Genomic DNA, 12,585 nt, shown 5'->3' with positions numbered 1-12,585 from the left:
TGGGTCATTAGGCATCGCAGGCAAGCATCTTAACTGCTAAGCCATTTCTTCAACTGATGCATTAAGTTTTGACCTCTGTGAGGAACATTAGATAGGAATTGCATTGAATCTGTTGATTGTTTTTTGTAATTTGTTTAGCCATTTTAATAACATTAATTCTGCCAGCCTAGGAGCATGGGAGGTCTTTCCATCGTGGTGTCTTTGGTTCCGTTTTTTATTGTCTTCAAGTTTTCACTGTAGAGCTCTTTCATGTACTCCCCCCACAGGGTGTTATTGTAGCCTGGGCCGATTTGGAACCCACTCTGTAGTCTCTGGTTGGTCTTGAGCTCATGGTGAATGTCCTACCTCTACCTCCAAGGCATGTGTGCTCCTTCTCCATTTTTCATATTCATGTTTTTGGTTAGTTTTATTCATAGGTATTTAAAGTTTTTTTGTGACTTTTGTGAATGAGGTTTTCCTTGATTTCTTCTCTAATACACATGAGTTTTGTGTGTTGATTTTGTATCCTGCAATTTTACTGAATATGTATTAACTCTAGTTTTTTTTTAAGATCCTATTGGGTCCTTTTTTATTAAAGAAAATAAGTTAAAACTTAATAAATAAAGCCCAGTAAAAATAATAAATGAGCTGCAATCTTGTTCTCCCTTCTTTTCATGCCATACAGATAAACTACTCTGCGTTTTCTTCATAGGAGAACACCGTGAAGAACATGTTGCTTTTCTCAAAGCTCTTAAGAGTTCTCTCAAAAGCTCTCAAAGCTTGGAGACCAAGCTGTTATGAGGCCTGCAACATTCTAACCTATTGGGTCTTTTTAAAAATATATTAATTTATTTATTTGTGGGAGAGAAAGAGGCAGAGAAAATAGTGTGCCAGGGCCTCCAGCCACTGCAAACAAACTCCAGATGCATGAGCCCTCTTGTGCATCTGGCTTACAGTGGGTCCTGGAGAATTGAACAGGGTTCCTCTGGCTTTGGCAGGCAAACACCTTAACTGCTAAGCCACTTCTCTACCTCCCCTATTGGGTCTTTTAAGTATAGAATCATGTCTGCAAACAAAGATAGTTTGATTTTTTTTTTCCTTTTTCCTTTCCTTTCCCCTTTCTTTGGTAGGGTCTCTCTCTCTCTCTCTCAGGCTGACCTGGAATTCAGTAAGTAGTCTTAGGCTAGTCTCCAACTCAAAGTGATCCACCTACCTGGTATTAAATACACACATCACTACACCCAGCCAATTTTTATTCCTTTTATGTCTTCTTATTGCTTTATCCAGGACTTTGAGTATATTATTGAGTAGAAGTGATGACAAAACATCTTTGTTTGATCCCAATTTCAGAGGGCATGGTCTAGTTTTTCATCATTTAATATAATGTTGGCTATTGGCTGGGGGTTTGTTATATAGGGCCTTTATTATTTTTACATTTTGTTTTCATTTTTAAATTTTATTTATTTATAATTTTTTTTAATTAGTTTTGTACTCAGCGAATACAGTCAATTTGGTACCACCTACCCCCTCCCTCTAGCCCCACTTTGTGGAGGTATATGGGTCATGCATTCTGGAGTTAGCCCACAGTTATGGGGAGGATAAATGTCTCTGCATATCATGACCCAACATGTGGCTCTGACATTCTTTCCACCCCCTGTTCTGCAAAATTTCCCTGGGCCATGTTGGGTTCATTTTGGGTCTGCTTCAGTGATGAGGTGTTGGGAGCCTCTGGGTCTCTGGATATCTGATTTGGTAGGAGTTGGTTGTTCTCTGTGTTGATCTCCATCACCCTTGTGCTGGTACCTGGTTCACCAAGAAAACAGCACCCTTGCTTGTTTTGCCAATTGTTCTTAGTTTCAGCCAGGGCCCTTTTGAGGTATGATGGGGTGGCCCTTTCCTTAGGATCTGCGTCTATCTGAAAAAGAGAAGCAGATTCTCCAACAGAGAGTAAAGTTAGCACCAGACAAATGAGATAACCCTTACTTTTTTATAGAGAATTGAATAGGTGTAGGCCCTCTTGTAGCCCACGATTGGTGGTAGTTTGATGATGGAGAGCGGGCTTATGTTCGGATATGTTTCTGACTTGTTTCCCAGCTCCAGCTATGGGTCCCATTCCACTGAGGAGATCAGTTAGCCAAATTAAGAGCAGTTGGTTTCCCACCATGGCTGTGTGTCACTACTGCACTTGTTTAAGCATCATGATCGTTTATTTGCTGCTAAGTAGGTTAGACCATGAGGTGGTTGGACAGATATTGGTCATTTTCCCCTAGTCGCCCATGTAGCACCTTCTGGCACTAGACATGCTGACTGTCTGGGGACTCTCTTCCAGATTCCAGCCATGCTATTCCATTTTACATGTCAACCACATAAGGTGTTTTCAGCAGTAGGATCTTACCACTAACCTTTGGTGGGTCATCAATTACTCTGACAGAAATCTGTCTTTCTTTTAGGAAAACTTGTAGGTTTCTCTGATCAAAAGCTCATTGTGGATGATAGCCACATGCTGGTACTGGGAGTTACAGGTCAGTGCCCACTAAGAAAAGGAAGAAAAAAATAACTAATATGAAAGAGTGAGAGAGAGAGAGAGGGAGGGAGGGAGGGAGGAAGGGAGGGAGGGAGGGAGGGAAGGAGGGAATCTATAGAAGATTGTCAGTCTTCATCACCCTCTCCAGTGTCTTGTGGCTCAGGTGTTCCCTCTAAGGGCCTGGTGAAGGTTCGACCATTTGGTCTCCCTTTTAGGATGTAGAATTTTATGGTACCATTGCCATTTGGGTCTAGATTTATGTTTCCCACCCCCTCCCTTTCCTTCCCCTCCTATTGTCTAGTCCTCAAGATGCTTGCTGGGTATGTAAGGTATCTTGGATAGATTCAGGTTAGTTGCTGTAGATGAGTGAGACTATGTGGCAATTTTTTTTCTGTGATTGGGTAAGTTCACTGAGAATGATCTGTTCCAGGTTCAACCATTTTTCCTCAAATTTCATTGTGTCATTTTTTTTCTTACTGCTGTGTACAATTCCATTGTGTAGATATACCATGTTTTATCTTGATTGTTTTCTAGAACTTTCACAATGAAGGCATATTGAACTTTGTTGAAGACCTTCTTGACATCAATTGATGATCATATGATTTCTTTCCTAAGTTTATATGGTATTACCTTATAAATATATATATATATGTATATGTATATGTATATGTATATATGTATGTGTATATATATATACACACACATACATGCACACATATATACATACATACACATACATAAATATAATTTATTTATTTATTTTTTAAAGTAAGGTCTTGCTTTAGCCCAGGCTGGTATAGAATCTACTCTGTAGTCTCAGGCTGGCCTCAAATTTACAGTGATCCTTCTACTTCTGCCTCCCAAGTGCTGGGATTAAAGCCACATGGCCCCATGCCTGACTGATTTATGTATGTTGAACCAACTTTGCATTCCTGGTGTGATTCCCACTTGCTCATGATGGACAGGCTTCTTGATGCGTTCTTTGATTCATTTGCCAGAATTTTGGTGAGAATTTTTGTATCTATGTTCATAGGGAAATTGGTCTGTAGTTTTATTTATTTATTTATTTTTAGTTGTGCCTTTTTCTTGTTTAGGGATCAGGGTAGTTCTGGCTTCATAGAATGAATTTGAAAGCCGTCTTCTCTTTTTATATTGTGTAACAATTTGGGAAGAGTTGGGATTAGGTCATCTTTAAAAGTTTGCTAGTGTGCTGGAGAGAGAGCTTAGTGGTTAAGTACTTGTTTATGAAGCCTAAGGACCCCAGTTTGAGGCTTGACTCCCCGTTACCCATGTAAGGTAGATGCACAAGGTAGTAGATGCATCTGGAATTCATTTGCAGTGGCTGGAGGCCCTGGTGTGCCCATTCTCACTCACTCACTCTGCCTCTTTCTCTCTCTGTCTGTTGCTCTCAAATAAATAAATAAAAATAAATAAAAAGTAAAAAGAAATTGTTAGAATTCTGCTGTGAGTCTGACTGGTCTTGGGATTTTTTTTTTTTTTGTGTGTGGGGAAAAAGGGTTTATTTTGGCTTGTAGACTCAAGGGGAAGTTCTGTGATGGTAGGGGAAAACGATGGCATGAGCACAGGGAGAACATCATCTCCTGGCCAACATCAAGTGGACAACAGGAACAGGATAGTATGCCAAACATTGGAAAGGGGGAGACTGGCTATGATACCCATAAGCCCGCCCCCAACAATACACTGCCTCCAGGAGGCGTTAATTCCCAAAATCTCCATCTGCTGGGAACCTAGCATTCAGAACACCTCAGCTGATGGGGGACACCTGACTCAAACCACCACAGGGGCGTTCAAGCCTGCTGCTGCTCTTCTCATCCTCTATCTGCCAGAGTAGAGCTTTTGATATATATACCCTAGGGTGTGGATTGCGTTTCAAGCAGGACTCCCCATGGCTGCTGGTCTTAAGATCAATTTACAGGAAAGGCCATTTCTGACCAGCCTTTTGGCCCAAGCCCTCTTCTTTTCTTGCCATCATGCTAGTCTGCTTTCTTCACAGCACAGGCTTCTTTTCTTGTGTCCTTTCTCTAGTGAGGATGTGGATGCCATGAAAGTGGTGGGTCATACCCTGGGACACTGCTTGGCATATGATAGGGCTCAAGAAATAATAGCTGTGCTTGACTCAGGTTCAGAAAATGTATCTGGCACTGGCCATGCAGGAAAAGCATCCACGTGGACTACTGAGAGCAGACAAGATAGATGAACCTGCAGATTGAGCCTAAGCTAAGTGTTAACTCAGCTCTTTACCCACACTGTTCCTCTTCCCCATATCATTTGCCTGCCCAGCCAAGACCCAGGCCTGTAGCTTTGCAGAACTAACTTTCACAGCCTGGGTGACAGGTGACAGCCACCATTGCCTCCTGTCCCTCTCCAAGGTGCTTTCTTTAGTTTTCTTTTTCATTAAAAGTATTCACACAGCAGTGAAAGCACTTACTGAGCAAGCATGAGGACCTGAGTTTGGATACTTGGACCCTACATAAACCCAGCCACAGCAATGTGTGTCTGTAATCCTAACATTCATATGGTGAAATAGGAGCCGGAGACTCTAGTGTCTCTGGAAGCTCATGGGAAAGCCTGTCTTACACAGTAATGAACTGTGAGGGACCCTAACTTAAACAAGATGGAAGGCAAGGCTATCACATCCAAGGTTATCCTCTGACCACACCATGGCTGTGTGCACCTGCATTCACAAATGTACACACAGAGATTTCTTCTAATTTCTAAATATCAAGTAAGATGAAAAAGAAAATCACTCAAGGTTTCATGTCACTTCTGCATTTGGGATAGTTCCTTATTCTCTTTTCATTGTATTTTTCTTGAGATAATCTATAAACATTTTGCTAGTCCCTTCCATTATACTTAGCATTTATTGTCACTACAAATTGTCTCACAAATACAATTAAAAACTAAATATTTCACTATCTGAATAATTTACTCAACCTGTTCACTTTTACACATCTTTTTTTTCTTTTTCTTTTATTTTCACAATTTTTATTAACATTTTCCATGATTATAAAAAATACCCTATGGGGGGCTGGAGAGATGGCTTAGCGGTTAAGCGCTTGCCTGTGAAGCCTAAGGACCCCGGTTCAAGGCTCGGTTCCCCAGGTCCCACGTTAGCCAGATGCACAAGGGGGCACACGCGTCTGGAGTTCGTTTGCAGTGGCTGGAAGCCCTGGCGTGCCCATTCTCTCTCTCTCCCTCTTCTTTCTCTCTATGTCTATCGCTCTCAAATAACTAAATAAAAAAATGAACAAAATATTAAAAAAAAATACCCTATGGTAATACCCTCCCTCCCCTGCCGCACTTTCCCCTTTGAAATTCCATTTTCCGTCATATTACCTCCCCATCTCAATCATTGTACTTACATATATACAGTACCAACCTATTAAGTACCCTCCTCCCTTCCTTTCTCTTCCCTTTATATCTCCTTTTTTTGTGTGAGTATCCTTTTTGTTACATGTTTGGTTGCATGCTTATAATGGGCCTATTAAAATTTTGATGTCCTCAAATTTTAATTTTGGGAAGTTGTATGGGTTTAGAAATTTGTCCATTTCTTCCAGATTTTCCAGCTTTTTGGAGTATAAAATTTCAAAGAATTCTCTCATGGTGTTTAGAATTTTATTGGGGCTTGTTGTAATAACTTCTTTGTATATGTCTCTAATTCTGTTCATTTGGATTTTCTCCCTTTTTTGTTAGCTTGGCTAGGAGTTTTATCAATCTTTCTCAATAACTAGCTGTTTATTGATTAATTCTGTGTATTCTTTTAGTTTCTATTTCATTAATTTCTGTTCTCGTTGTTATTATTTCTTGCTGTCTGCTGAGTTTGGGGTTGGCTTTTTGGTTTTTATTTATTTATTTATTGGTTTTTCTTTTTCTTTTTTTAAAATTTATTTATTTGAGAGTGACACACAGAGAAAGAGGCAGAGAGAAAGAGATTAAGAATGGGCTCACCAGGGCCTCCAGCCACTGCAAACAGACTCCAGACACATGTGCCCCTTTGTGCATCTGGCTTATGTGGGTCCTGGGGAATAGAGTCTTGAATTGGGGTCCTTAGGCTTCCCTAGGCAAGCACTTAACCACTAAGCCATCTCTTCAGCCCTTTTTTTTTTTTTTTTTTCCCCGAGGTAGGTTTTCTCTCTAGCTCAGGCTGACCTGTAATTTTCTATGTAGGCTCAGGGTGGCCTTGAACTCATGGCAATCCTACCTCTGCCTCCCCAGTGCTGGGATTAAAGCTGTGTGCCACCATGCCTGGTTTAGCTTCTTGTTTTTCTAGAGCCTTGGGTTAGACTGTTACTTATTTGCAGTCTAATTTCTTGATATGATTATAGCTACAAACTTTCCTCTTAGGACTGCCTTGTCTGTATCTCAGAGTCTCTGGTAAGTTGTATTTTCATTTTTGTTTTTTTTCTAGGAGTACTTTTTTTTTGCCAGTGGGAGGGTGGTGTTCAAGGCAGGGTCTCACTCTAGTCCAGGCTGACCTGAAGCTCATTCTATAGCCCTAGGTTGTTCTTGAACTCATGGAGATCCTCCTATCTCAGCCTCTCGAATGCTAGGACTAAAGGTATGCACTGCCATGCCCTGCTTGTTTCTAGGAATTTTTGTTGAATAACCCATTGTTCACTCAAAAATGTATTGTTGAGTGTTGCTGTCAGGTTCACACTGCTGTCAGAAATCATTTGACCAAAAGCAGCTTGTGGGGGAAAAAAGGTTTATTTTAGCTTACAGACTTGAAGGGAAGCTCCACTATGGCGGGGAGAACAATGGCACGAGCAGAGGGTAGACATCACCTCCTGGCCAACACCAGGTAGACAAAAGCAACAGGAGAATGTGCCAAACACTGGCAAGGGGAAACTGGCTATAATACCCATAAGTCCGCCCCCAACAAAACACTGTCTCCAAGAGGCATTAATTCCCAAATCTCCATCAGCTGGGAACCCAGCATTCAGAACACCTAAGTTTATGGGGGACACCTGAATCAAACCACCACACTGGCTATCAGAAGCATTAACTAAGAATCAAATTGGCTTGTACCTTAATTGTTACCTGAAACTATCCTAGTGGCAGTCATTATTAATAGGTTCAGTTATGCTTAATAAGTGTGCTGGTGGGTGTGTTGGGGGGGCTAGGTTAGGCTTAAGAAAATTTTACTGCATTATTATTATTATTATTTTTATTTTTGGTTTATTTATTTTCAAGGGAAAAGAGAGAGGGAAAGAAGAGAGAATGTGTGTGCCAAGGCCTCTTGCAACTACAAACACATTCCAGATGTATGTGCCACATTGTTCATCTGGCTTTATGTAGGTACTACAGAATCATACTCAGGCTGTCAGGCTTTGCAAACAAGCACCTTTAATTGCTGATCCATCTCTCTGACCCCTTGAAAAATTTGATACTTAGCCAGGCATAGTGGTGCATAACTTTAATCCCAGCACTGTGAGTTTAAGGCCATCCTGAGACTACATAGCAAATTCCATGTCAGCTTGGGCTAGAGTGAGATCCTACTTCAAAAAACAAAAGTGAAAATTAGTACTTAAAACTGTCAATCTTTTTTTTTCCTACTTGTGTGTGTTTGCTACAGTGTACATTTAGAAGTGGGTGGACAATCCTAAATCCTAGGGTGTCAGTTCTTTCCTTATACCTTGTTCTTTTTTTTTTTTTTGCCGCTGTCAGTGCCATACTAGCCTTTAAACTTCAGTGTTTTCCTGATTCTGCCTTCCGTGCCATAACGTGTTGGGGTTACGGATGCATGTGCTACTTACATTCTGCTTGAAGCAGGTTCTAGGAATCTGCACTCTGGTCTTATGTTTGCATGGAAAACCTTTTTACCTACTGAGCAATCTCCCCAGTCCCTGGAGTTGGCATTGTGAGTTAAGGGAAATGGAACAGGACTAACTAGATTCTAGTGTCTATTTTGTTTCAGTAAAGTTCTACTGATGTGGAGGATTTCTTCAGCCATGTTCCTCAGGGTGTGGTCATTGAAACAAGTTATCTCTGAGAAACTACATAATTTTATTATCTTTGGATCTCTTTCCTCCTCTGAATGCTGGAATTACAGGAATGAGCTACCACACCAGGCTAAGAGAAGTCATTTTTAAAACTTTTAATTAATTAATTTATTTATTTTGGTTTTTCGAGGTAGGGTCTCACTCTAGCTCAGGCTGACCTGGAATTCACTATGTAGTCTCAGGGTAGCCTCGAACTCACGTTGATCCTCCTACCTCTGCTTCCCGAGTGCTGGGATTAAAGGCATGTGCCACCATGCCCAGCTATTTTTATTTATTTGAGAGGGTGGGGGGCGGAGAATGGGTGCACCAGGGCCTTCAGCCGCTACAAACAAACTCCAAAAGCATGCACTACTATGTGCATCTGGCTTACATGGGTCCTGGGGAGCAAACCTGGGTCCTTTAACTTTGCAGGCAAGCGCCTTGACTGCTAAGCCATCCCTCCAGTCTGAGAAGTCATTTTTAAACAGACCTCTGCCCACCCCTCTCTTCTCTTTCCCCTCCTTCTTGATTTTTCTCAACATGGTCTCATGGAGGCCACACTGGCCTAAATTCTATATATCTGAGAGTGCCCTTGAACTTCAGATTCGTCTGTTTTTACCTCCTAAGTACTGGCATTACAGCCATGCACCACCACACTCAGCTTATATGGTGCTGGGGATCAAACTCAGGGCTTCCTGCATGCTAGTAGGTACTCTACCCACTGAGCCACATTCCAAGCCCCGCAGAAAGATCTCTTGAATTATGAAGATATTCATGCATGTTGTCTTTACTTCAGGAATTAGAAAGTAAGGATCTTTATAATTTTGTTTTTAAATTTATTATTATTTTATTTATTATTATTATTATTTTGGTTTTTGAGGTAGGGTTTCACTCTGGTCCAGGCTGACCTGGAATTCACTATGTAGTCTCAGGGTGTTCTCGAACTCACGGCACTCTTCCTACCTCTGCCTTCTGAGTGCTGGGATTTAAAGGCATGCGCCACCACACCCAGCTTATTTTATTTATTTATTTTATTTGAGAGAGAGAGAATGGGCGTGCCAGGGCCTTCAGCCACTGCAAACGAACTCCAGACACAAATGCTCCCTTGTGCTCATGTGGGACATTGCACACTCGTGTCACTGTGCATCTGGCTTATGTGGGACCTGGTGATTTGAACTTGACTTCTTAGGATTTGCAAGGAAGCGCCTTAAGTGTTAAGCCATCTCTCCAGTCCAATCTTTATAATTTTGGATGTAGTCCTAATAACATTGTTTACTTCTTTTTTGTGGTACCAGGGATTGAACTTTCACATGCAAGCCAAGCACTCTACTGCTATATCCTTCTGTGGTATTTATTTATGAGAGAAAGAGGGAGAGGAGGAGACAGACAGAAAGACAGAGACAGGCAGAGAATATATGCTCCAGGGCATCCAGCCACTGCAAACAAACTCCATGCGGCACTTTGTGCATCTGGCTTACGTGTATGCTGGGGAATCGAATCTAAGTCCTTTGGCTTTGCAAGCAAATGGCTTAACTGCTAAGCCATCTCTCCAGCCTGATTTTTGTTTTTGTTGTACACTGATAAAGATTGCCCACTGCTCATAACAAGCAAAGAGGTGAATAATAAAAGCTATGTAAATAAAAATGCAAAAGTACAAAGCCATTTTTGAATAGTTCATATGTGGAAAAGTAAGCTTATTGTCCCAGGCCCTGATAGGTTGTATTCTGATGGTGTTTAACAAAAGATGTCTATAACGATAAACTTTAAAAGATTAAATCATGTTCGAACAATCCTGTTTAAGAAAATAAGTGTGGCCATTAGATTATAAGTTGAATTTAGTTCTTTTCACGAAGCTTTTTGTGTAAAGGGTTACTTTCCATTTCTCTGGAAAGCTTGCCTGTCTCCATAGGTACAGAGCATTGTGGTTTTCATTGGACAGCAGCAGCAGAAGCTCTGCTGAACAGTAAGCACTATAATTGAGACCACTGAACTTTGCAGCCTCTGTGGAGTAACTGTGTTTTATGTCCAACTGGATACATGCAGTTCATATACATGCAGTTCATAACCGTTTATATAGCAGTGTGAAATTGAGATATATTGACATTAGTTTGAAATTGTAGGCAGACCATTCAGAGTTGGAGAATTAGGCACATTAGATATATAAGAGGTACAAAAGGTTTGAGTATTAGAAGGAAATTTAATCATTGATTCTAGACTGCGTAACACAAAAGATAGGCTGTTTTTAAAAGTAAAAATTATTATCAATGGTGTTTTCTAGAAACGACTACAGAAAGAACTGTTGGCTTTGCAAAATGACCCACCTCCTGGGATGACTTTAAATGAAAAGAGTGTTCAGAATTCAATTACACAGTAAGTATTTAATTTTTAAAGGTCTTGTTTGTGTTGCTACTATAATGTACAAATATATGCTCCCTTTTAAAAAATAATGTGAATTTTTATATTTCATATGCGTTCTCTTATATCAAAAAGCAAATAGACTACAAAGACCTTATTTTTTAAAAAGATTTTGTTTTTATTTATTTATTTATTAGAGATGGAGGGAGGAGGAGAGGGAGAGTGAGAGAATAGGCACACCAGGGCCTCTAGCCACTGCAAACAAACTCCGGATGCACGTGCCACCATATGCATCTGGCTTACATGGGACCTAGAGAATCAAACCTGGGCCCTTATGCTTCACAAGCATCTGCCTTAACTGCTAAGCCATCTCTTTAGCCCTAAAGACCTTATTCTGTGTATTATTATAAATACTCAATTTTTTTTACCTCAGTATTTCATTTTATATGTGCCATTATATAATTAGTAATGCCTTCTTTCTAAAACTGTCTCTCTAGTTAGTAAGTTTTCACCTTTTTTTTTTTTTGTGGTTTTTTGAGGTAGGGTCTCATTCTAGCCCAGGCTGACCTAGAATTCACTATATAGTCTCAGGGTGGCCTTGAACTCATAGCAATCATCCTACCTCTGCCTCCTGAGTGCTGGGATTAAAGGTATATGCACTACCATGCCTGGCTCTTGGTTTTTTTTGTGGTTTTTTTTTTTTTTGAGACTGAGTCACAACTAGCTAGTCCAGGCTACCCTGAACTCAGTTCCTCCCCCCCCCCCCCGCCCAAGGTAGGGTCTCACTCTAGCTCAGGCTGACCTAGAATTCACTATGTAGTTTCAGGGTGGCCTTGAACTCATGGCTGTCTTTCTACCTCTGCCTCCCAAGTGCTGGGATTTAAGGCATGCGCCACCACGCCCAGCTGTTGAACTCAGAGTAATGGGTATATGAATTTAAGATGGGGACATAGGAGGCAGCATGTTTACTTCTCCCATTACATTTCTTTGCTGTGATGCATGTGTTCATGATTAAATTGTAAGCACTTATGGTTTAAATTTATATAATTGAAGTGTACACATAATGCAGGTACTGTAGTTCTTTTTCTTGTAGGCATCAATGGTGTTGGAAACTGCATGGTGATAAGAATGATATACTAATAATAAAACATGGTTATTGCTTAGTGATTTTTATTTATATATTTTTAAATATTTTATTTATTAGAGAGAGAGAAAGAGACAGAAAGAGAGAATGGACACTCTAGGGCCTCCAGCTAGTGCAGACAAACTCCAGACACATGTACTACCTTGTGTATCTGGCTCACATGGATACTGGGGAATCAAACCTGGGTTCCTACGCTTCAGAAGCAATCACCTTAACTGCTAAATCATCTCTCCAGCCCCATGTATCTTTTTAAATTCACAGCATATATCACATATTTAGTTACGAAAATTATTTAAAACCACACGTAACTTTAGAAGTCATGTCTTTGGACATTTCAAACAGATACTGCACACTTAATGAAATGCTTGTAATGCTATTTTTGTTAAGTAGTGCTTCTATATGTCACAGGTAATTTGTTGGTATATTGTGTGGATCCCAAGAATTGCTAAAGAAAATGAAAGAACATCAAGAAATTCTCTGTTTCTTTGGAGTATCATTCTGGGTAGTGGATGTGAATGTGCATGGTGGGGGAGATAAAAAGAATTTTGTAGGCTAAGAAGGACCTGGTAAAAAGAGGTATA

The 12,585-nt window shown here is 40.4% G+C and overlaps 1 protein-coding gene across 4 annotated transcripts in view; it reads left to right on the top strand.

Moving 5' to 3' along the window:
- The window catches only part of Ube2w (ubiquitin conjugating enzyme E2 W), an 84,891-nt gene that overhangs the window by 26,607 nt on the left and 45,699 nt on the right, over positions 1-12,585 (top strand). For 2 of the 4 annotated variants that reach the window (XM_045143117.1, XM_045143118.1), the window contains exons 1-2: positions 2,468-2,501; positions 10,784-10,875. In XM_045143117.1, coding sequence (XP_044999052.1) covers positions 2,469-2,501; positions 10,784-10,875 — 125 coding nt within the window. In that variant the 5' untranslated portion in view covers position 2,468. Of the gene's footprint in view, positions 1-2,467; positions 2,502-10,783; positions 10,876-12,585 lie in introns of those variants that run through there. The other 2 variants (XM_045143119.1, XM_045143120.1) reach the window with 1 other exon arrangement.

This window comes from Jaculus jaculus, chromosome 2 (assembly GCF_020740685.1).
Source record: "Jaculus jaculus isolate mJacJac1 chromosome 2, mJacJac1.mat.Y.cur, whole genome shotgun sequence".
In the NCBI taxonomy this organism is placed as follows: domain Eukaryota; kingdom Metazoa; phylum Chordata; class Mammalia; order Rodentia; family Dipodidae; genus Jaculus; species Jaculus jaculus.
The sequence above is the reverse complement of the archived record's forward strand: the minus strand, read 5'-3'. Positions and strand labels throughout refer to the sequence as shown.